General features: G+C 48.9%; 2 protein-coding genes across 6 annotated transcripts in view; one reads left to right on the plus strand and one right to left on the minus strand.

Annotated features, from left to right (window-relative positions):
• The window catches only part of IGSF23 (immunoglobulin superfamily member 23), a 110,903-nt gene that overhangs the window by 65,839 nt on the left and 19,474 nt on the right, over positions 1-25,590 (minus strand). The gene's annotated exons all lie outside the window — the stretch shown is intronic.
• CEACAM20 (CEA cell adhesion molecule 20) lies at positions 1,583-17,520 on the plus strand. Its single transcript, XM_075536627.1, has 7 exons — positions 1,583-1,634; positions 5,509-5,586; positions 7,067-7,345; positions 9,273-9,554; positions 12,176-12,454; positions 12,612-12,884; positions 17,405-17,520. The coding sequence occupies exons 1-7, from the start codon at positions 1,583-1,585 to the stop codon at positions 17,518-17,520; spliced, it is 1,359 nt and encodes a 452-aa protein (XP_075392742.1).

The raw sequence follows: 25,590 nt of genomic DNA on the forward strand, positions 1-25,590 counted from the left end.
CACACTCTCTCCCTTCAAGACACTCCTGTTGACAAGACATATGGAGCTATGCTGATGGCAGCCAGAGCCCTGGAGCTGGAGGAGTCACATGAAGACCCATGCCAGCTGAAGTGCTTTCACCACCAATGGATCCACAAGACTTTTCACGCACTGGCCTGTGATCTTTGTGCATTTGGTGTCATTGTACGTGTTGTGTGAGTCTGAAGAGGAATTTATAGACTGGTAATGGACACATATGGGCTAATATCAGACTTACGGACTTGATCTGGACAGGGCTGGGGTGTTTTCTCAATATACAATTACTCTTTGATATACAGCTCTTTCTAATACACACAAGGCTCCCTGGATTTGTTTATCTGACTAACACAGTTTTATCCCAGACTAACACACTTTTCTATGTCCATCAAGGTCCCTGGTGGGCAGGGAAAAGTTACAGATTGCTAGTTCAAACCCACCCAGCAGCACTGAGGAAGAAAGGCCTGGCAATCCATTTCCTTATAGGAAGCCCATGGAAAGTTCTCCATAACACACGCATCCACAAGCTCATCTGGGGCCTTTTGTTTTTGTTTTACTCTGATTTGTTTACTGCGTCCTCCTGTCCCCAGCTCAGACAGCACCCCCCCCCCCATGGGCCACCCCCAACCCTGCCCACTGCTACCCTTCCCGCCAGGCTGACTGCAGAGCCTCTGTTTATGACCAGGGTCCCAGGTCCAGAGCAGCAGATCAGCTCACTCAGCGTGGCTGTATGGATGACTCACTGGGAACCCATATCCTGGCCCTTGGAAGCGTTAATGAGCAAAGGTGTCCTCTTGGGGACTGAGGGGTGCATGTCTCACGCCACGATGTTTTCCATTCCGTGGGCTGCCTATCAAGCTGGACGGTGACTCAGGGAGAACAGAAGTGAACTGACGCACTTGAATCATGGCGCTGGACAAGAATCCCCAAAGCATCGTGGTCTACGAGAAGGACATGTCCTTTGGACTTTGGTTATCAGGAGAGACCCATTCTTGGAAAGGGCATCTCCTTGAAAAACAGGATCAGCAAAAATGAGGAAGACCCGCAAGGAGATGGGTTGACGCCTTGGCTGTGACAATGGGCTCAAGTGTAGCAGCCACTGGAGGAAGACGCGCTTGTCTGGCACGCACCACCGCAGCCGCTGCACCTCGCTGAGCAATAGCCACCTTGTGAACCTGGCACCAGCCCTGCTTGGCACTGGGCTTGGCTCTGGTAGCCGAGAGGGCCGCCTGGGGCTTCTGGTCAGCATGATTTTCAGTGTGATTTTCCAAAGGAGCCAAGGTCTAAGGGCAGGTTTTTTTTTTTCACTTTACCCTCTGGGGAAAATCCTGGTTGGTCTCTGGGGTTCCTGCTCCCTGAACCAGTGGGGAGAAGGAGCGTGAGCCCTGGGGGTAGAGGGCAGAGGTGGGGCCCAACTGCCCTCTTGTACCTGCCGGTCTCTGGAGCCTCCCTACTCACAGGAAAAGGGGAAGAGGCAGGGGCTAGGAGGAGGCGGAGCTGGAGGTAGGGGGTGGCACTGTGTAAACCAGAGAGACAGGTGGCACATCCGAGTCAGCTGTCAGGACCCATGGGGTCCCCTGGCCTTCAGGGACCCCACTGGGTGGGAGTCTTGCTCTCAGGTGAGTGCCTGCTCCCTTCAGATGGGGCAGGGGAGGTGGTGGTTTGGGAGTGGAGAGAGCTCTCTCTGAGTGTGTGTGTGTGTGTGTCCTAGTCAGTGGTGTGTATGTGCATCTGAAAGAGAGAGTGGAAAACTGAGTCAGAGCCAGAAATAAAGACAGAGACAGAAAAGATGGGCAAAGAGAGACAGAGAGGCCAGAGAGATAGGGAGAGATGGAGGCAGAGAGAAGTGGACTAAGGGCCACAGGAAGTGAGAGACTCAAAGAGAGAGAATTGGGGGGCGGGGGAGAGACAGAGCGGGAGGACCTAGAGAGAGACCAAAACCCAGCCCCCAAACCCCGGCTGTTGGGTTTTGACTCGTAGAGACCCTGTGGGGGTTTCCAAGAGGACATCGTTACAGGAGCAGAGAGCCTCCTCTTTCTCCCGCAGAGCGGCTAGTGGTTTCAAACTGCTGGCTTTAGGGTTAGCAGTCTGTCGGGTCACCCACTTCTGGAGAGAGAGAGTGAGCAAGCGAGAGAGATAGACACTGAGAGAGAGAGGATAAAGAAGAGAGCGACACAGAAGAGAAAGAGAGTGGTAAGAAGAGAGAGAGAGAGAGAGAGAGAGAGAGAGAGAGAGAGAGAGAGAGAGAGAGAGAGAGAGAGAGAGAAGAGAAACGCTGACAGAATGAGAATGAGAGAGCATGGGAGGGACAGCCAAGGAAAAAGTGATGGCATGTGACAGGGAGCCAGGCGACAGGAGGGAGAGAAGCAGAGCAGGCTGCGACGACGTGAGCCCCCAGGGGCCAGGTCCACGCATCAGGAGGAGCGATGCCTACCAGGTAGCCCCAGCAAAGGGGGAGGAACTAGAGGACACTTTAGAAGGGCTTCTAAGAGGAGGAACGGTTTCCCACTGTGCAGCACGAGGCGGTTAAAATGCTTGAGAGCTAACCAATAGGTTGGTGGTTCGAACCCACTGGCCGCTCCCTGGGAGAAAGACGTGGTGGTCCACATCTGCCCTATAGGGCTGGTGAGTCAGAACCGAGACTGGACAGCAACGGGCTTAGGGGTGTGTGTGTGTGTGTGTGTGTGTTGCCTGGGTGGTGCGGATGGTGAAATGCTCAGCTGTGAGTCCTAAGGTTAGAGGTCTGAGCCTGCTCACAGGTGCCTCGCAAGAAAGTCCTGGAGATGTAGGGAGCACCAAACAGCTTGTGGAAAAGCTCCGTTGTCTTTTAATTCCATTTTTCTATGGTGTTTTTGAAGCTTCTCCCCCGCCTCCCCCACTTGGCCGCCCAAACTTCTGAAAAACAAGCAGTCACCGGAGCCCACTGTATTAGTCTGACAAATGAGCCAGGGTCCCCCTGACCACCCCACACACACTCCCCTCTGGCCCACAGTCTTCAGGCAGTTTCGGGTCCAATGGAAAGCTGGGAGCTCCTGCTACCTTGTTCCCGTCCTCTCCCATCCAGCAAAACGGAGGAAGTGCCGAAGGTTAATTTCTCCCACTGGAGATAGGAGTTTGAGTTCCTCTCTGGGATGTTGGCTCTGTGCCCATCACTGGGCTGACGTCTCTAGGAATTGGCAGGGTAAGCTGAGGTTTAACCTCCAGACACAGTGGGGTTACCTGCCGGCCTGCCAAACGCCAAGCCAGTGGTTAGAACCCACCAGCTGCTTTGAGGCAGAACCATGAGGCTTTCTACACCTGTACGGAGTTACCGTCTCGTAAACCCACAGAGGCCATTCTGCCCTGTCCTAGAGGGTCGCTACACGTCGGCATCTACTCTACGGCAGTGAGTTTGGCTTGGGGGTTGGATGATGAGATGGAAGGAAGGACCACTGGTGGTGAAGTGGGCTAGCCTTTGGGCTAACCACAAGGTGGATGGTTCAAAGCCAGCCGTTCCTTGAGAAAGAGATGAGGCTGTGTTCTCCTATAAAGATTTATAGTTTTATAGTCTCAGAGGCAAAAAGTCACCATGAGTTTGTGGTGGTTACTTGTTGGGCTGCTAACTGTGAGGCCAGCAGTTCGAACCCACCAGTCACTCTATGGGAGGAAGGAGGAGGCTGTCTACTCTCATAAAGATGGACACCTTCAGAAACCCACGGGGGCAGTTCTCTTTCCTATAGAGTCGTTATGAGTCAGTCTTGACTCAATGGCAATGAGTTGTTTTGTAGGGTATTTTTTGTTTGTTTGTTTTGGTGGTGGGGGCCAGTAAGTTGGAGAGGAGCCCAAGTGACTCACTGATTAAAGCAGTTCCATTGCTGAGGCAGCTGAGGCATCAAAAGGTCCATGGGCAAATCTGTTTCAATAAAGATTTTTTTTTTTAGGTACTGCTGTCAGTCAACTCTGACTCATAGTGACCCTACTACCTAGGTTCCTAAACTTATTTGGCCTACCATCCCCTTTTCAGAAAAGGACACATACCTCCCCCCCCAAAAAATAATCAGCACACCCCTTCCCCCCATAATTAAAAACTTTTGTTCTGTAGCCCATAACCCAGGTTAAGGTGTAGGTATCTGCTTTTGCAGCCCCCTGGATCCTTCCAGCACTGCCCCCCAGGGGGCGCTGTCCACTTGCAAACACTGCGGCAGGTAGAAACTCGAGGCCATCAAGTGGATTCCCACCCATAGTGACCTTCCAGTCATCGGAGGGCATAGAACTGGACTGCCCTGTGGGTCCAGGGAAATGGAAAGCCTCATCATTCTCTCAAGAAGCAGCTGGTGGTTTTGAACCGCTGACATGGCAGTTCGCAGCCCAAGGCATAACCCTGGTGGCATAGAGGGCTACGCCTCTAGCAGTTCCAAACCACCAGTCGTTCTGCGGGAGGAAGAGGAGGTTCTCGACTTCTGAGAAGAGCTGACAGTCTCGGGAGCCCACGGGGGCAGTTCTTCCCTGTCCTAAGGGATTGCTATGAATCGGAACGGACTCGATGGCAGTGGGTGACTTTTGCAGTTTGCACTATCTAGGGCTCTGAGACTGTCCGTCGGGGTTTGAGCGAACGGCCTGGCTGCAGTTGGCGGCTTAACGCTTGGCCCACAGTCAACGGGAATCCTCCTGGACAGTTCTAGTTCCGTCCTGCAGGGTTACTGTGAGTCAGCATTGGCTGCACACCATCGACATGGCTCAAGGCCCACGTCAACCGCACTTGACGATGCCATCTTGGCAGTGACTTCACCTCTCCTGAGGCGAAGTGTTTGGGGGCTTGGTGACATGGGGAGGGGAGACTTCCTGCAGGACCGCGGTTCTCCACCTTCCTCATGACGCGACCATTGCATCCAGTTCCTCATGTGGCGGTGACCCCCCCAACCATACAATCATTTTCGTTGCTGATTCATCACTGTCATTTTGCTACTGTGATGAATCGTCATCTGAGCTGCAGGCTGTATTTTCATTGTTATAAATGGAACGTAATTAAACATAATTAAAGCATGGCGATGAATCACAAAACAATAGGCAACTATATATTGTGACATACTTATGTGTTTTCCGATGGTCTTAGGCGACCCCTGTGAAAAGGTCGTTAGACACCCAAGGGGTCGCGACCCACGGGTTGAGAATCGCTGTTGCAGGCGGACCAGGCTTCTCTGGCAGGGGGCGGGGCATGGCTGGAAAGAACACAGGCACCACCAAGAGGCGCAGTCCAGGGTGGCCAGGGGTCATGACCTTCCCAGAAAACTGAGGAGGGAGGTGCAGGGAACAGTGGGCTCACAGAGAGGAAATGGAGGCCCCAAGGGGATTCGACGTATGTTCAAGTCACATGGCCCCTATGATCAGCTCTGCTCTGGGGAGGAAGTGCCGCGCATCCATGACCTCACACCACGCTCTGCCCCGGTGACCCCGACTAGACCCTTCCGGCACCCCGCATCCCCCCTGAATGCCTGCCTCCTCTCTCCCTGCCAGCCTCGCTCCTGACTGTGTGGAGCCCGCCGGCCGCGGCCCAGCTCGCCCTTCACGACAGCACGCTGACCACCCACCGAAGTAAGGAGGAGGCGCCCGGCTCGGTGGGGGACCCTCGAGACCCCGCCCCATGCCCCAGAAACAGTTCCCCTTGCTGGTGACCCCGTGTGCCCATCGCGGGGCTGACCTGCTCCCGGGGGGCCTTTCAGGGCTGTGGGCTGTGGAAAGTGGATGGACCTCCAGGGCAAACGCAGCAAAAACACAAAAAATAAGAAAACAAGGGAAGAAGCAGACTACATTGTCAAGAGAAGCGTTTGGGAGAAGACATGAGTTGGTCGCTGTGGAATGCGCTGTGGGTTAAATCGGGCAGCCCATAACGGAAAGGTGGCTGGTTTGAACCCACCAGCCTGCTCCTCTGATTGTGGCCCCACAATCCTCTGGGGGCCAAGGGGTGGTTGTGTCATTGAGGGGTAAAATTAAAGAGACATCAGACAAGATAAATCAAGCAAATACTTCCAGAACCAGCATGATTTCAGGAACCAGGTACAGACACACACACACACACACACACACACAATTTATTTCCAACTAAGGTTTATATATTCTCAGGGTTGGTGGGGGGTATGCTAGTCCCCTAATTACAGGTAACCACATAGGTAACAAAGTGGGCTGTACCCTAACCCTAAAGGCCCCTGAGTACATTGGAGATGTAACCTAACATCAGTGCCAGGGCAGGTAAAGGCTCTGCCTTCAGAGCCTAGAGAGCAATAGGACACGTCTGCTCCTATTGAGAAAGCTGCCGGATACATAGCAATCAGCCATGTGTCTGTTAAGAGGTAACTTTAAGGTAGCACTGTGATGGGAGGGTATAGTGAGGTGCAATATTAATTATGAGAATGTGATGGGGACTCACCTCCAACTGCCAAGGGTGAAGGCCTCCCTCCACCCCAGGGACCCAGCCTGCCAGGCTTGTTAATAAATGAGAGTAAAGGATTCATCCCTCTTCCTGTTCTCTGCTCCCTACACTCGGTGGTGGGGGGGAGGAGGGGGCAGAGGAACTCAAGATGTGGCAGCCATTCTGAGTCCTGCCTCCACACCTCAATCACTAGGGTTCCACGTCCCGAGCCCCAAACAGGATGAATCTGATCAACCCAGCCAGGCGCTGGCAACAACGGGCCCATTCAGTTGTGTTAGGGGTGGAGGCAGAGGGCTGGGCTGTGGCTGTCACCACCGTGAGTGGGGAAGGTGGGTTAAAAGGTATGTGGCTGACCCCTCCCCTGTTACCAGTTGAATTTGTAGTTAGCATGAAGGGACTCCTTGGTATGACCCAAACCCTCTTGCTATCACCCGCACGATCTCAGGGATCTGAATGCTCTGTGTCCCTCTGCTCAAAGAAGGAGCAGTAAGTTGCCCAAGATCACACCTGGAGTTTGAGTTTCGGGAAGTTTGACTTCTGTTGTGTGTCTTCTGCTGATCCAGATCCACTCCTGTCGCTCTGGATCACTCAGTGACTCGGTTTCTCTTTGTTTCTCAGCTTCCTCTCTTTATTTTCTCTCTTTAGATTTTCGGAATAAGCCCATCATTTCAATCAGCCACAACGGTGCCATTGAGCATAGGGAGAAGGTAGAAATCATCTGTTTCACCAGTGATGCCCAAGTTACCATTCACTGGATCTTCGAACGTGTCTCCCTGGTGCCCCACGAGCGGATGCTCCTGTCCTCAGACAACACGATGCTCACCATTCTCGTTGTCCACCGGCAGGATGCCGGAAATTACCAGTGTGAAACCTGGAGTCCCCTGCTGGTTCAGAGGAGTGATCCCATCAGGTTGGATGTGAGCTGTGAGTCCCTCCCATCCTCCCTGGTCCCTCACTGACTCCTTCCCTTGGTGATCTCATTCTGTCTTGCAGCTTTAAATACAACCTTCACTGGGAATTCAATACATTATGTTATAAAATCCAATTGTGTAGGGAAAAGGTGCCTTGGTAGCATAGTGGTTACATGTTGGGGCTGCTAACTGCAAGGTTGGCAGTTCAAAGCTACCAGTGGCTGTGTGGGAGAAAGACTGGGCTTTTGACTCCAGTTAAGAGTTACGGTCTCAGAAATTCACAGGTGGAGTTCTACCCTGTCCCACCGGATCGCTGTGGGTCCGCCTCAACACAATGCAGTGAGAGAACAATCTGTTAGGATTGGTAGTCGGCTATAGAACAGTCGTAAAACCAACAAAAAATGCAGACATGGCTACTCGCGGGTCCCAGACACAATTAGCTGGTTGCCATCTCTGGAGAGATATGGTGTTACATATGGTTAAACACTGGACTACTAGCCAAAAGCTGGGTGGCTTGAACCCACCAATATTCAGCCACGCCCTCTGCCCCCTCCCAATATTGGGTCTGTGCCTTAGAAGCACTGAGCCCAGTTAAGAACCACTCCCAAGTGGAACCGAGATGAGAAGTGATGTTCTTTAGGAGACAAGCCAAGGGATCATGATTCAGCAACAATGTTGTTTGAATGACCCTTGATTTCCCAGTGCTATTTATCCTAATTTTTTCCTAACAATATTAACCATGCATTCCATACATGTGGGCTGTAATTCTTAAGATACATGACAGGCTACACAAAGGCAAAAAAATGTAGTCAGTAAAGAAAACGTAGTGAGTACCTAAAACAAGCATTCTATCATTCATTACTAACGTGATGCCTCCTTCCCACTTGATCCCTCCTTATCCCTCTTACATAATGACGAAGAAATCTGGAGGGGTCAATTCGACACCACTCAATTCTGACTCCCAGTGACCCTATAGGGTACGGGAGAACTGCCCCTATGAGTTTTTGAGACTGAAACTTTTTTGTTTTTTACTCATTTTATTGGGGGCTCTCACAGCTCTTAGAACCTTCCATATATCAGCTGTACCAAGCATATTTGTACATATGTTGTCATCATTTTTCTAAACGTTTACTTTCTATTGGAGCCCTTGGCATCAGTTCTCTTTTTTCCCTCCCTCCCCCCTTCCACCCTCGTGACCACTTGAAAAATTATAATTATTATTATTGTCATACCGTACACTGGCCGCTGTCTCCCTTCACTCACATTTCTGTTGTTCGTCCCCCTCAGGGGGTGGGGTCGAGGGAACTCCAACTAGTTATACGAATAGAAAGTCGCAGCTCTCTTGATTGATGATCAGCTTGTGGTTGCGAAATACGGACCTTGTGTTTAGCACCCTAATGAATTACCACGACACCACAGGATTCTTAAGACTCCAAGCAGGGTTCAAGTCATAATTAACAGCCCACATGCTTGTTTGAAGCCCGGGCACAGCCAAAACATACAGTGAGAAATGGATCACAAAATGTGTCTTCCAAGCATGTTTTACCCAGAGATAACGCTGTTTTGATCTCCATCATACCCTCACACCTTCCGCTCTATTGGTCCAGAGCTTGCGCCTAACTCTGCTCACCATAACTCATTGCCTTCAAGTCGATCCTGACTCTTAGAACCCCAGTAGGACAAGGTTCTGTGGGGTTCAGAGGCTACAAATCTTTGCAAGAGCAGAAAGTCTCACCTTTCTCCTACAGAATGGCTGGTGGGTTTGAACCACCAACCTGTGGTTAGCAGCTCAATGCATACCCTACTACATCACCACGGCTCCTAGAGCCTGGGTATGGAGGAGGGAAGCATTAGCATGTACTGATCCCCTAACAGTGCCACCTCCCCGAGGGAGGTAGCTGGTGCTATGGCTAATGCTGTGTATGGTCCTGTCTTCCCAGATGGTCCAGACTCTGTTGACATCGAACTGGATTCTGGTGTACACAGTGGGGAGGTGATTGAGGTGTTGGAGGGCTCCACGGTGGTCTTGCAGGCAAAGACACAGTCTTCCCCAGAACCTGAGTATTCCTGGTTACTTCCCAACTCCTTCGCGCTGACTCCGTCAAACAGCCTGCTGACCATCCACAACATCCTCAGGGAGAAGGAGGGCATGTACAGATGCTTTGCGTTCAACAAAGTCACCCAGCTGTCCAGCCTGAGAGCAGTGACAATCCAGGTCCTTGGTGAGTATCCTTGCCTTGTTCCTCTCCTGCCTTCCTCAGAGCTGAGGACCTCCAGGGTCAGGAGGGATGTGGGGTTCTAAATCTGAGACTGTGGACACTTGGGAATAGCAGCGGGTGGGTTGCGGCCCTGTGGGGGAAGCCAGTCCCTCACAACTAATCATGGGTTCAGTAAGCACAATTGCACGGTTAAGATTTATAAAGATTATAGTAAAGCCATAGAGAAATGGGAGATGGAGAGAGAGAGAGAGTAAAACAAAGAAGTCAGACACATTTCATGGTAGCATGCTCACCTCCTGGATGGCCATGATCTCAACAGCCAGGTCCAGGCATGGCGCTGGCAGAGAGAGCAGGAGAGAGCTCTAGTGAGGTTTTATTTCTAACCAAAGCGTATATATCTTTGGGGGAATGCAAGCCCCTTGATTATAGATAATGACCTACGTCATAGGAAGGGATTGTAACACAACTCATACAAGCAATAGGAGGTGGATGACCTAGGAGTGTACACACAATAGGAAGGGGAGGGACTAGGGGTAGACATGGGACAAGAAGGGAGAACTCTTAGGGAGAATAACCTCTGACCTATTTCTGTTGACCTCCAAGTGTATAGTCATTTACCTTATGTAGCAAACAGCTAAGTTTTGCATATATTTGGGAGAGACAACTTGGGAGAAATCTTTCTATATCCCACAGGGACCCTTAAGTGATTTCAAGATGCGCACAGAATTGTGTTGTTTTCTAGAGGGAGGCTCCGCACTTTGTAATGGGATATTTAACGGGCTCTAGAACTCTCCTTGCAATGGGATGTTCAATGGGCTCTAGAACTCGCCAAGGGAAGGCACGGGATTTCCCAGGTGGCTGGTTGGTGGCAGAGCAGGGCTCCCATTACAGGGACAGACCTGGATTCTGGCTTGGTGCATCTCTGTAAGACCTCATTGATTCTCTATGGGGTGGGCATGATTTCATTCTCGGGGAGAGTGAGCTTATTTTACACACACACAGGCTGTTGTTAGGTGCCACTGAACCAGTTCCAACTTGCAACTATCCCATGTAAATCCAAGCCATCCTCACAATTGCTGTTATGTTTGAAGTATGGTTGTTGATATAGTGTCGGTCCATCTCATTGAGGGTCCTCCTCTCTGAGCTTCTATTTTACCAAGCAAGATGCCCTTCTCCAGAGACTGGTCTCTCTCCTGATAACATGCTCAACGTATATGAGATGAAGTCTCACCACCTTCCATTCTGGCTGTACTTCTTCCGAGTTGGATGTGTTGGCTCCACACTCATGGCTGCCTTGTATACAACAGAATAAAACACTGTTTGAGTCCATTATTACAGCATCCTGTCGAGGGCCTTCTCTTTTTCTCTGCCGCTCTACTTGACCAAGCATAATGTCCTTTCCAGGCCTTGCCTGATAACACGCCCCAAGTACGCGTGTCAGGGGAGAGAGCCCCTCACAAATCATTACAGGTCCGGTAGGCGCAATTGTACGGCGATACTAAATAAAGACGAGAACAGAGTCACAGAGAACACGAGACAGAAGAGAGATTGAAATCATGGAGTCACACATTTCATGGTACAATGCTCACCTCAGCCCCGCTTGGTGGGCCATGTGGAGGTGGGAGACGGGTGGGCAGGGGGGAGCTGGGGAGCGAGCCTTTTATTGCTAACCAAGACTTATCTCTACTTGGGGGGGGGTATGATTACAGGTAACCATACACGTCACAGGAAGGGGCTGTACCATAGACAATACAAGCAATAGGAAGGGGAAATTCAATTGGTATAGGCATAGCAGGAAGGGGATGAACTAGGGGTGTGCACATGATTGGGAGGGGAGGGACTAGGGGTACACATGTGACAAGAAGGGTGGACCCTAGATTCAAGATGGCGGCTTAACCTTGGTCTCCCTTGAGTGGGCTTGACCTCCCTGGGCTCTCCTTCTGGGAAACAATCTTCTACTATCCCTGTCAGAAGGGAGTGGGCCCTACTTAGGGTGGGACAGACTATACAGTCTGATAGCTCTAGATGGCTGATACTCCACAGGGAGAATAGCCCCTGACCTACTTCTGCTGACCTCCAAGTGTCTAGTCATTTACCATGTGTAGCAAGCAGCTAAGTGTGGCATATATCTGGGGGAGACAACTTGGGAGAAATCTTGGTTTCCCACATACGTGAGATGAAATCTAGTTATCTTTGCATCTGGGGAGCATTCTAGCGGAACTTCTACCAAGACAGATGCATGAATACTTTCAGTATTCTTTGCCAGCACCAAAAAAAAAAATAAAAAGAGGCATCCATTCTTCTTGGGTCTTCCTTATTCAATGTCTAACTTTTATAGAGTTTAGGATTCACTACACACACACACACACACACACACACACACACACACACCTACAATTCAATTCGATCTACAACACACATGCCACCCTCAAATGCAGGTTGAGGGAGCTCCAGAGCATTTGTGAGAGAATTCCATTATCTTTTCATTCCATTTTCCCATAAACTTTTTGAAGCTCCCTTGTACAGCTCTGGAAGACCCCTACGAGCCCCCTGTAGACAGGAAATGGGAGCATGCGTGAGTGGGGCGCGCCCTATCTGACCCTGCCTCTTCATACATTTTTCAGACCTATTGACCAAGCCTCACATCCTGTCCCCAAGTGTGAACTTAGTGGAGCATGTCAGCTCGGTGAACCTGACCTGCCAGACAACCCACGAGAGGGCTGCTGTCCAGTGGTTCCTGAATGGCCAGCCCCTCCTTCCCAGTGAGCGCTTGGAGCTGTCCCCTGACAACACCACGCTGGTCATCTATGGCCTCAGGCGGACTGACACAGGGCCCTATGAGTGTGAAGTCTGGCACTGGGGTAGCCGGGCTCGGAGCGACCCCTTCCGACTGACCATCAACTGTGAGTCACCTAGGCCCCCTCACTTGAATGTTCTTGCTGGTTTTTCATTGCATGCATACTGCTCCCTGCTCTGTGCCTCACGGGACCAACTGTCTGCCTCATGGAGCTCAGGTTCTAGTGGCTGAGAGTACATCGTGTCTGGCTTTTCTGCCCACAGATGGCCCTGACCAAGTGAACATCACCAGGAATGGGCATCATGAGGAGGTCGTCCAGGAGCCACTCAACTCCACCCTGGTCCTGCAATGTCAAGCTGAGTCCAAGCCAGGCGCAGAGTATCTCTGGACCCTTGAAGGTTCCACCTGGATGTCCAACGGGGAGCAGCTGAGGATCAATGCTCTGACTTGGGACAACCAGGGACTCTACAAATGCACGGCCTCCAACCAAGTAACCCAACTGGCCCTCTCTGCTTCAGTCCTGGTCCAGGTGATAGGTGAGTCCTTTTATGAATGTTGTTGTGATTGTTTGCTGCTGTTTGGTTGGTTCTGACTGAGAGCAACCTTACCGACAATGGAATGAAACACTGCCTTGTCCTGCGCTAGCCTCTCAGCTGTGCTTGTGTTTGAGCCTGTTGTTACAGGCACTATGTCAATCTGTCTCCTTGATGTTCCCTCTCTGTCAGGGGAGACCAGCCCCCCAAAACTAATCACGGCTCCGGTAGGCACAACTGTATGGCTATAATATATAAAGATTATAGTAGTCATTGAGAATAAGAGATAGGAAATAGTAAAATAAAGGAGTCAGACACATTTCATGGTAGCATGCTCACCTCCGCCTCTCTTGATGGTCTACATGGAGGTGCAGAAGGAGGAAGGGGGAGCAGAGGGAGAGGGAGCAGGGAAGGCGGGAGAGGGAAAGAGGTCCGGAGGAGAGGGCGTCTTTATTGTTTTGGGGCTTTTAAAGGTAGCCATGAGTCATGCATATTCAGGAGTTATATACGTCACAAGGTGGGTGGTCATCACAGAAAAGTCCCTGAGCTCACAGGTGAGGAAACCCAATATCTGCATTTGGGGAAGCCATGAGGGGGGATGGGTGCCTTGGTGGGAGGAGATCTACCGGGAGACAGAATCCATCATGTGCTCACTTTAAGGCAGCATAACTGCAGGAATGACATTTGTTAGCTTCCCAGCACGGTGGCCTTCGCTAGGGACTGGTCTCTCCTGAGAACATGTGAAATGAAGCCTCAACATCCTTGTTTCTAAGGAGCATTCTGGCTGTACTTCTTCCACGACAGATTTGTCTGTACTTTTGACAGTTCAGGGCCCTTTCACTAGCATCATAATTCAAATGCATCAATTCTTCTTCGGACTTCTTTTTATTTTTCTCCAATGACCAACTTTGATATGCATATGAGGCGATTGAAAATGCCATAGCTTGGCTCAGGTGCCGCGTAGTCCTCAGAATAACATCCTTACTCTTCAACATTTTCAAAAAGTCTTGTTCAGCAGATTTGACAATGCAATGTGTCATTTGATGTCTTCACTGCACCTGTCATAAGCATTGATTGTGGATCCAAGCCAGGTGGGACCCTTGACCACGTCGGTCTTTGCTCCACCTATCATGATGTTACCTATTGGTCTAGTTATGAGGATTTGGTTTTATTTACATTGAGTTGTAATCCGTATCACAGACTGCAATCCTTGATCTTCATCGGCAAATGCTTCCAGTCCTCCTCACTTTCAGCCAACTTGTCCCATCTGCATAGCACAGGTTGTTCATGAGGCCTTCCTCCATTTCAGATGCCTCATTCTTCCTACCACCCAGCTTCTCAGATTATCTGCTCAGCACACAGATTGAATAAGTATGATGAGAAGACATGACCTTGACGCACGTCTTTAATGATCTTAAACCATGAAGTAGTCCCTTATTCTGTTAGAACAATTGTCCCTTGATCCGTGTACAGGTTCCACCCAAGGACAATGAAGTGTTCTGGGATTTATATTCTTCTCAAACCCACCACCGCTTGTTACGACCCACACAGTCGAATGCCTTTGCACAGTCAATAAAACACAAGTAACATCCTTTCTGGTACTTTCTCCTTTTAGCCCCAATCGATCCGATTTCTGCAATGGCATCTCATGTTCCACATTCTCTTCTGAATCCGGCAGCTCCCTGTTGATATACTGCTGCAACCACTGTTGCAACAAAAAATTGACTTGCATGGGGATAGTAATGATATTGTTCTGTGGTTTCTGTATTTTGTTGGTATTTGTTAGAGGATCCCGATGCTCAAAGCACCCATGCTCTACCGGGGCTCCTTTGCTTTTTCAGTTAGAGAAATGCCAATCAAAACCACAATGTGATATCATTTCACACTCACCGTGATTAAGAAAACAATAGGCATTGGTGAGGATGGCCAGGTAGATGGCTTCCAAATTTCCTAGCATAGGCGCGTGTTTCCAGTGTTTCATCAGCTTGTTGAAACATTTCGGTTGTTGCTCCATCAATTCCTGGAACTTCGGTTTTGCTAATGCCTTCAGTGCAGCCTGGACTTCTTCCCTCTGTACCATCAGTTTTCGATCCGATGTTACCAATGAAAATGGCTTCAGCGTTGACGAGTTCTTTTTGGTACAGTGGCTCTGTGCATTCCTTCCTGTAGTAATTCAGTCTCAACAAAGAGTTATCTATATCGGTTCACAAATGCTACCTGCCCCAATATGGCAGCTAAAACACAAGAACACTTGACGAAATCATTGATTATGAAAACACCTGGCAGCATCCAAAAAATCAGCATGTGCTTGTAGCATGTGTGGAAGAACCCATGTGATTTGGAATTGTGTTGTCCCAGGGCACTAATGGCAGGTCTGATTAGAGTGAATTAAAACCCAAACTGAATCTACTGCCATTGAGTGGATTCAGACTCACAGTGGCCCTATAGGACAGAGTAAGACGGCTGCTGCGGGTCTCCAAAATTGTGAGTCTTAACAGAAGCAGACTGCCTGGACTTTCTGCCACGGAGTCCTGGTAGGCTTGAAGCCCCTGAACTTTGGGGTAGCGGCCCCCAATGTTTAACCCATTGTGCCACCAGGAACTATTTCATAGCCCATAGTCCCTGATGGTTGGCCTTATGTGCCAACATGGACTCTTCAATTTTCCTGGAACTAAATGTTTCAAACACCAAATGCACTGAGCACCAATGACCAAAGACCAGATGACTTGTGGGATGACATCAAGAACATCATTGGTGAAGAGAGAACAGGGGCATTAGAAAAGGCGGGGAAGAAAGAAAAGATCAAATGGATGTCAGGGGAGACTCTGAAACTTGCTCTTGCATTTGGTCAAAGCGACTGGAAGAAAGGATGATGTAAAAGAGCCGAACAGGAATGTCCAAAGGGCAGCTCCAGAAGACAAAGTATTCTAATGAAAACCCAAAGGGCAGCACCTACTCAGCCTCTCTAAGGCTGAAAGAAATGAAGAAAAACATCTAACCTCAATGTGCAATATCAAAGGATTCTATGGACACAAGGGGAGCGCCCAATAGGAGGAAAGAAATACACAGAATCACTGTTTGAAAAAGAACTGGCCGGAATCCAGCCGTCTCCGGAGCAGCGCACGTTCAAAAAACGATGGCATTAAAGGAAGGTGTTCAAGTTACACAGAAGGCATTGACAAAAAACAAGGCTCCAGTCTTCTTGAAAGACGTCTCAGATGCTTTGGACACGTTATCAGGAGAGACCAGTTCCGGAGGAGGACATCATGCTTGGCAAAGTACCAGGTCAGCCCAAAAGAAGACCGTCGACAGGAAGGATTGATACAGTGGCTGCAACAATGGGCTCGAATATAGCAAAGACTGTGAAGATGATGCCGGGCTGGGTAGGGTTTTGTTCTGCTGTACCTAGGCTCACTGAGTGGGGACCAGTTAGACTATACCTGAAACCACCACCACATGCTTTACATGTATTAAGACATGTCATGTTTTCAGCAGGGAACGGTGGTGGTTCTGTGCTCGAGTTCTTGCCTTCCAGGAAGGAGACCCATATTGGACTCCTGGCCAACGCACCTCGTGCAGAGCCACTCCCCACCTGTGTGTGGAGGGATTCCATTTGCTATAACGCTGAACAGGTTTCAGTGGAGCTACCAGACAGAGATGGAGTAGGAAGAAAAGGCCTGGTGAACTATTTCTGAAAAGTCAGCCAACACAACCCAATGATCATAAGAATCTGATCCACAACTCACCATGAACTGCCACAAGTCCAATGGACCAATTCAATGGCCTCTACTAACAACAGCAATCTCTCTAGTGTCTTAATGAAATACACACTATTATCCCCAATTTACTGATACCTAAGGAGCCCCGGTGGTGAAGTGGGCCATGAGCCTGGCTGGTAACCAGAAGGTCAGCAGTTCAAAACCACCAGTCACTCTGTGGGAGAAAGATGAGGCAGCCTGCTTCCATAAAGAGTGACAGCCTTGGAAACCCCTAGGCTCTCTGTGAGTCAGAATTGACTCGGTGGCAGTGGGTATTTAAATTAAAAAAAATTTTTCCCCCATTTTCCAGAAGAGCTACTGAAGGAAGCCCATAGAGGTTAAGTCGTATGCCTAAGGTCACATAACAGAGATTGGAACCCTGGGCCATATGACTCTAGACCATAGCGCTATTAATACCACAAGCTGTAGTCTCCCAATAGCTGAGAAACAAGTGACAGCAGGCACACACTCACTGCCCTCAAGTTGATGCCAATTCATAGCAACCCTACAGGACAGGGTAGAACTGCCCCTATGAGTTTCTGAGCCTGTGACTATCCACGGGAGTAGAAAGGCCCATCTTTCTTTCTCAGAGTGGTTCGTGCTTTCGAACTATGGACCTTTAGGATCACAGCCCAACCCTTAACCACTACAACCCCAGAGCTCAGTAACAGCAGAGATGAAGCCATAAAGCTGGATATGAGGGCCGGGGCAGGGATGAGGGTGTGTTAGGTCTGGGTCTGGATTTAGCCTCTCTCTCCTGTGCAGGTACCCAGGCCTCCCTGTCGACAGGAGTCATCGTTGGCATTGCTTTCGGGATCCTTGCTGTGCTTGCCCTGGCTGCAGGCCTGGGCTATTTCCTCTTCAGGAAGTTCAGACGGTAATTTGCATGTGTGTGTGTGTGTGTGTGTGTGTGTGTGTGTGTGTGTGTGTGTGTGTAAGGAGGGACCTGGCTGGCATGGTTTCCCTTCTTCTCCCTGCCCTGCCTCCCTATGCCCAAGAATGGGCATAGGACACGGGCAGGTCCTATGGAGAAGTACAAGGACCAGAGGCACAGAAGAATGAAGGCTTTGGGGTCTCAGGTCTTCCAGGGAAAAAGCTTCGAACCCCATCCAAGAGGAGGATCGCCCCGAAGAACATGTTTCCAGTAAGTGACCCCATAGCTGATAACCAGGTCTGGGGTGAGGGCTGGGGAAGAGGTTTCCAGCTTTGTCATCTTTGAATCGGATGTAACCCTAAGATGAGCCCTGCCTGCTCTGGGCTCTAGTCTCCCCATCTGGAAAATGGCTGGGATTGGAAGCCAGAATTTCCGAAGGATTCTGCCTAAAGGGTTACACCAGCCTGGGACAGCCTGCAGCTGTCCTCACTCTCAGAACACCTTGTGTTCTGGATTGAATTGTAACCCCTCCCCAAAATAGGTGTTGAAAACTCACCCATTTACTAGTAGGACTTCATCAAGGGATTAACTCAGTTTACCTTGGGTAGTGCAGATGACCTTCAATAATGTAACCTAATGCGATGCAATGACTTGATATCGGATAAAATAACTGGAATGATTGCCTTGTGTCCAGTGTACGGATTACACCCAAACATAAAAGAACCCAGATCCTCACAGCCGGGCCTATAAGTGATATCGTGATAAATGGTGGAGAAATCCAAGTTGTCAACGGTATCATTCTACTTGGATTAGCAATCAAAGTCATGGAAGCAAAAGCCAAGAATCCAGTAGGGTATTACATTGGGGGAAATCTGCTGCAAACGGCCTCTTGTAAAGTGTTAGCCAGCAAAGCCGTCACTGTGGTGACTAAGGTATGCTTGACCCACGCCACAGTCTGATCAGTTGCCTCATCTGTCTAGACAAGCTTGGCAATGAAGGAGGACGAGCAAATGAGTATGGATGCAAATGAGTGAGATGGTGTTGGTGAAGAATACCGAACACACCATTGGCTGCCTGGTGGCATATATGGCTTACGAGTTGGGCTGCTAACCTCAAGGTCAGCAGTTCCAACCCACCAGCTGTTCTGTGACAGAAAGGTGAGGCTTTCAACTCCCATAGAGATTTACACTCTCAAAAAACCTCAAAGGGACAGTTCTACTCTGCCCTAGAGTGTTGCTGTGGGTCGGAATGGACTCAGTAGCAGTGGGTGGGGTGGGTCAGAGAATGAACTCATTTATCCTGGAGGAAGTGCAACCTGAATACTGCTGACAAGTAAAGAATGATAAGACCATCTTGTTTACGTGGAACACATCTTCAGGAAAGACCAGTTGTTAGAAAACGGACATCGTTGTGCTTGGCAGAGTAGAGGGTCAGGGTCAGTGCGAACAAGGGAAACCCTCCACGAGATAGATGAACATAGGGCTGTAACTGGGGGCTGAAACATATCAGAGATGGGAAGGAGAGGGCAGGACGGGGCAATTTTCAGGGCTCCTGGTGGCATAGCGGTTGATCGTTGGGCTGCTCACAGCCAGGTCAGCAGTTCAAAACCACCAACCAGTCTGCAGAAGTAAGATGAGGCTTTCTGCTCCCATAGAGATTCGCAATCTTGGAAACCCACTGGGGCAAGTCTACCCTGTCCTATAGGGTCACCATGAGTCAGAATCCACTCGATGGCAGCGAGTTTTTGAGGGAAGTGTTTTGTTCTGTTATACAGAAAGTGAGTCAGGGCTGACTTTGTGGCCACAACAACAAATGTAATATCACTTTCCATAATGCCACCTAATATAATTCAACCAATCAGCTGAGGTCATACTAATGCAGGGTAGATACTGAACCCCATCAATTTTGAGAGAGAAGCCGAGAAGACTGGACATAGATGTGTCCACAGAGGAAGACAGATGGCAAGGGAAGACTTATCCCTAATCCAGCATACTCAGCTGGCAGCTGAAATAGACCAGGAAAGACACCCTCACCTCAAAACGACACCCTGAACTGAGCCTTCCAGTTTCCTGAACCCTGAGATAATGAACTTCTGTTCTTTAACATCACCTACCCTGAACCTGAGATAATGAACTTCTGTTCTTTAACATCACCTACCCTGAAAAATCGTGGTTTGATAGCAGCACTGGGGAACAAAGAAGGAGCCCTGGTAGGATAGTGGGCTGCGAAGCACAGGGTCAGCCGTTCAAAACTACCAGCTGATTCAAGAGAGGGGGAAAAAGGGGCTTTCTACTTCCCAAGAGGGGTCCTCTCAGAACCTCCCCTACTCTGTTTTCTAGGCTAGCTATGAGTCAAAATCAACTCTGTGGCAGGGAATTTGGCTTGGTTTGAGGCGCAAGGAGACTTTGCTCATTGCCTGTGGTCTACAAAGCCCACCGATCACAGCTCAATTTCCTGCAGGCCCCAGATCCCGTTACAACTCACTGTCCCCGAGGAGCATATGAGTGGATGGGAGTTGACTCAAGGCAAAAATGAAGCAATTTATCCTCTCAGGCCTAGCATTCTGGAAGGATAGGCCACACCCACTGCCATTCAGGTGATTCCAACCCATAACAACCCTGAAGGCCACACAGAACTGTGTCTGTGGGATTTTAGCGGCCGTCCATCTTTAAGGATATAGACTGCCATGTCTTTCTCCCACAGAACAGCTGGTGGGTTCAAATGATCAACATTTTGGTTAGCAGCTGAGGGATTTAACTACTATGCCACCAGGGCTCCTTTGTGGAAGGCTATCCACTGCGATCAAGTTGAATCTGATTCAGAGACCAGGTGGGACAGAGTAGAACTGCCTCCATAGGGTTTCCAAGGCTGTAGATCTTTACAGACATCAACAGCCTCATTCTTGTCCCACTGAGCGGCTATTGGGTTCTAACCACCAACCTTCATTGAACCCCTGCACCACTAGGAGCAGTCCCCTGTGGAGGGAAGGGCTGCAGTAAACAGAAGGCTCTCCCTCTTAACTGCCTGTTAATCTGAGCCACATAGGGCTACTCTAGTCTAACGACCACAATCGGGTGGCTTTCAAGGACACAAATCATCTTTTCTTATGATTTTGGAGCCTAAAAGTACAACGCAGGGCCTCTGATGAGGTCATTCCTTCGTAACTCGGTGGTGGCGAGGTGCTATCCAGTCAGCTCTGAGCCACAGGGACCTTATGCTTAACCTTCTTTTTCTCAGGCCGACTTTACCAAGGAGCCCTGGTCACATAGTGGGCTATGCAAGGACAGCAATTTGAAACCAACAACCGCTCTAAAGGAGAAAGAGGAGACTTTCTACACTTGTAAAGAGTTACAGTCCCAGAAACCCACAGCAGACAGTTCTACACTGTCCTATAGGGTCACTATGGGTCGGAATTGACTCAGTGGCAGTGAATTTAGTTTTCGGTTTTTGTGTGAGTCTGAGTTGACTGGAGAAAAATTCAGACACATTATGTCTATAAAAAAAGAGCTTTATATAAAAGAGCAATTGTATATTGAGAAACATCCAGCCCAGTCCAGATCAAGTCCGTAAGTCTGATGTTAGCCGATGTGTCTGATACCAATCTATAAATTCCTCTTCAGACTCATGCAAAGCATGCAATGATGCTGAATGTAGGAAGACCACAGGCCAGTGGGTGGAAAGTTTTATGAATCCAGTGTTGGTATGAGCATCTCATCGCTGGTTTCCACGTGGTTCCTGCAGCTCCAGGGCTCTAGCATAGCTCATGGTGTCTTGTGACAGGAATACCAAGCAGAGTGTGTCTGTGTCCCACCTCCAGTGAGCTACCATATATACTCGAGTATAAGTTGACCCAAATGTCAGCTGAGGCGCCTAATTTTACTACCAAAACTGCATTAAAAATGTGCTGAAAGGTGGACATTGGGCCTCCACTCAAGTACTCCCCCAATGCAAGAACACGTTCTATTAAACTGGCATTCCATGATGCTCACCTTCCTGACAAGATCGCTGAAGACAAAGCAGGTGCATAAGCAATGTGGTGAAGAAAGTTGACGGTGCCTGGCTATCAAAAGATATAGCGTCTGGGGTCTTAAAGGTTTGAAGATAAACAAGCAGCCATCCAGCTGAGAAGCAACAAAGCCCACATGGAAGAAGCACACCAGCCTGTGTGATCATGAGGTATCAATGGGATCAGGTATTAGACATCAAAGAACAAAAAATCCTATCGTTGTGAATGAAGGGGAGCGCAGAGTGGAGACCCAAAGCCCATCTGTAGGCAACTGGACACCTCCTCACAGAAGGGTCTCAGGGAGGAGACAAGCCAGTCAGGGTACAGTGTAGCAATGATGAAACATGCAACTTTCCTCTAGTTCTTTAATGCTTCCTCACTCCCCACTCCCCCACCACACATATACACTATCATGATCCCAATTCTATCTTACAAATCTGACTAGACCAGAGGATGTACACTGGTACAGATAGCAAATGGAAACACAGGGAATCCAGGACAGATCAACCCCTCTGGACCAGTGGTGAGTGGTGATAACGGGAGGTTGGAGAGAGGGTGAGGTGGAAAGGGGGAAGCAATCCCAAGGTTCTACATGTAATCCCCTCCCTTGGGGATGAACAACAGGATAATAATTTATGAAGTATCAAGGGTTCATGGGGGGGGGAATGAGGAGCTGATACTAGGAGCTAAAGTAGAAAGCAAATGTTTTGAGAATGATGATGGCAACAAATGCACAAATGTGCTTGACACAGTGGATGTATATATGGATTGTGATAAGAGTTGTACGAGCCTCTAATAAAATTATTTTTTAAGGGTGCTGGAAAGCTCAACTTACACACAGTATATACGGTATTTAATATCGGTGAGCCTCCAAATCAGGTCATCAAGCAGAAACTTGATGGACAGGCTAAACTCCACCCCTTCACTCTTACTAGTCTCAAATTGGCACCAGATTGTGTAACTACCGCTGTTTTCTACTTTACCAAGCACGATGTCTTTCTCTGGCAATTGGTCCAAAAGAAACAAGATGGAGCCACTCCATCCTTGTGTCTCAGGAACACTCCGGCTGGACTTCCTCCAAGAAACCAATTTGTGTGTTCTTCCGGCTGTCTGCGGCATAAGCAGTATTCTTCACCAACACCAACTAACTTTTCAGAAGTCCTGTGCCTTCCTTGGTTCCGGGGTTGTTGCTCAGCCTGCGTGCCTGTGTAGTGCTGATGCCCTCATAACCACAACAAAAGAAAATCCCTACTCCCACACAGGATCGCACAAGGAATTCAACACTTAAGAATACCATTCAATCCATGCCCACTCAAAGCTCCAAATTACAGAGAGGAGAACCAAGGCCAGGCGGAATGCAGGACTAAGCTCAGGCTACAGGGCAGCCACTGGGAATGAGAGTGGGATTTCTGTCTTCATCCAAATAATCAACTCAATTTTCAGAACATTCTCGGGTCAAACTCATTGGAGGTGTGATGGGGGGAGCTCGGGAGAGGTATGACAGGAGGAGGGTTCTGCCCCCTCTTTCTTAGGGGGCCCAGGAAAACAGTTCCCTCTCTGTAGCTCTTCCTAACTCAACCCTTGGCTGGGATTTGTTTTCTCTAGGCTGGGCAAGATCTATGAACGCTAATGTGCCAGGGCCCAGAAGGCAAGACCAAACCAACAAGGTGGGTGGCCTCGGAAAATGTCCAATGTCCTAATTCATTTAAAGAAGACAAACATAATGTTGCTGAACTTGAGGTGGGGAAAGTGCTACCAAGTGCTTAATGAGTTTTTAAAGTTAAAAAAGAATGCAAGGGGAGTTAACAAAACTACCAATAAGTATTTTGAAATATTTTCTTAATTGTATGTTCCTAGTCCTAACCCTACCTCTAAACCCTGTTTTTAAAATTTCCCCCCTAACTTTAAACTCTAACTCAAAATGAGTAAATTTCATCCACAGGGTGGAGGGTATGAATTGTCCATATTTGTAAGATAAAAATCCAATCAATCCACTGCCACCAGGTCCATGCAGACTCGTAGCAGCCCTACATAGTGTGCCGAGACTGCAAATCTTTACAAAAGCAGGCAGCCTCATCTTTCTCCTGAGCAGCAGCTTGTGGGTTTGAACCGCCAGTCTTGGCCCTTCAAAGCCCAACTCTGAACCCACAGCAACCCCAGCAAGGTCTGATCTTTCCAACCTGGGATGTATTAAAAATCTGAAAGGAAATGACAGATATTTAAAGACGTTTCCCTTACTGCAAAGGAAGTGTTTGCTAAAGTCAAATCCTCTGCTTCTTGAAGTTTGCAGGTAGAAACCATTAAGTAGCTTGAGACATCACATGTCTCCTCATGCATTGTGAGTCAAATCCACAATCTAAGCATAGAATATCCATGAGTCTCTTACTGAACTATTTGTTAGTGTGCTGTACATTGGGGTCTTGATGAATATTCAATGTTATTCAGAATCTAGTGAGTGATGCTCCTAAGGATCCACTCCCCAGCCTAGCAACTGGGAAGGGGGTGTTTTCTTGAGGACACCCAAGAGAATCTTTCCATGCCACCTCCCCTCCCTTCTCAGGGGGCTCTCAATTCCTCCCTGGGGCTTTCCATCTCTTCCTGGTCCTCTTGCTCTTTAATGTGACAACGCCTAGCTTTGAGCCCTTCTGGAATATGAAGAGGAGTGTTGGTGGCTAGGTGTCGTCATGTCAATTCTGACTCCCAGCAACCCCCATCAGGGTTCAAGGTTGGAAATCTTTACCGGATGAGACTGCCACACCTTTCTCCCAAGGAGTGGCTGGTGGGTTTGAACCACTGACCTGAACATTGAACCACTACACCTCCCTTCTGTAAAGATCCACTCTTGGAAATCCTCCTGGAGAGCTCTTCATTGAACATCTCAGGGCCAGGGGTGGAGAAAGGGGCTCAAGGTCTCAAGGTATCTGCGGGCAAGCTGTTTCTGAGAATTTTTGGAGATGCCTGATACCCCGTGACTTTTTTTTTTTTGTTGCCATTTTCTTTTTCCGCAGAGGCTGCCGCCAATCCCTCCAGAGGAATTGTATGAGGTAAGTTGGCTCGTCTGAGCTTGTTTAAGGAAGAAGCAAAGGGAATACAGTCCTGGGGGGTGGTGTGTGTGATACTCTAGGGGAAGTGGAAAGGTTGGCAGTTCAAACCTACCTTGAGATATCTGGGCAGACAGGTGCAGTGGTCTGTTCCCCAAAGGCCACAGCTTTGACAATCCTTGGGAGCAGAGTTCTACCCTGCACACAGGGGCCACCATGAGTTGAAATCAACTCCACAGTAACTACCAACAGAGGTTATGTTATTGGTAGTTTGTATCTGGCCAATCTGCAAGACCACCTTGTCTAAACCTGCCATTGTGCATCTCAGGGCCAGCGGGTAGAGAACATAGTTCAAGGTCGTACAGGAAGAGGGTCAAATCCAAATCCCTTGCTCCTGTTTTGTTCCTTCCATCATCCAGTGTGTTAGTCCAGGTAGACTAGAGAAAAAATCCATAGACACTCATGTGTATAAGAAAGAGGTTTATATACAAGAACAGTTGAATACTGAGAAATCATCCCAGCCCAGTCCAGATCTAAGTCTGATGTTAGCCTATATATCCAATACCAATCTATAAAGTCCTTTTCAGACTGAAGGAACACATGCAATGGTGCTGAATGCAGGAAGATCATGGGCCAGTGGGTGGGAAATCTTTTGGATCCAGTAGTGTTGTAAGTATCTCAGTGCTGGCAAGGGTCTCCACGTGGCTCTTCCAGCTCAGGGCACTAATGTAGTTCTAAGTGTCTTGTTAGCTGCTATGTCTCCCCAGGTGTGAGCAGAAAGAGAGCGTTTCCTGCCTCCAAGGAGGAAATAGAGGAATCCCCAGAATCCTCAGGGGAAGGCCATGTCCATGCAGAGGTCTCATTGGCTATGACCCAGTTGATAGACTAAACTCCACCCCTTCACTCTTAATCTGCTCGAGACGCAAATTGACACCCGATTATGTAACTATCACACCAGAGCTTGGCATTGGACTAAGAATGAGATAACATTCTGAGGAACCTTCTTGGGTGACAAGGAGGTTCTGGAATA

The sequence above is a fragment of the Tenrec ecaudatus genome, chromosome 18, assembly GCF_050624435.1.
Source record: "Tenrec ecaudatus isolate mTenEca1 chromosome 18, mTenEca1.hap1, whole genome shotgun sequence".
In the NCBI taxonomy this organism is placed as follows: Eukaryota; Metazoa; Chordata; class Mammalia; order Afrosoricida; family Tenrecidae; genus Tenrec; species Tenrec ecaudatus.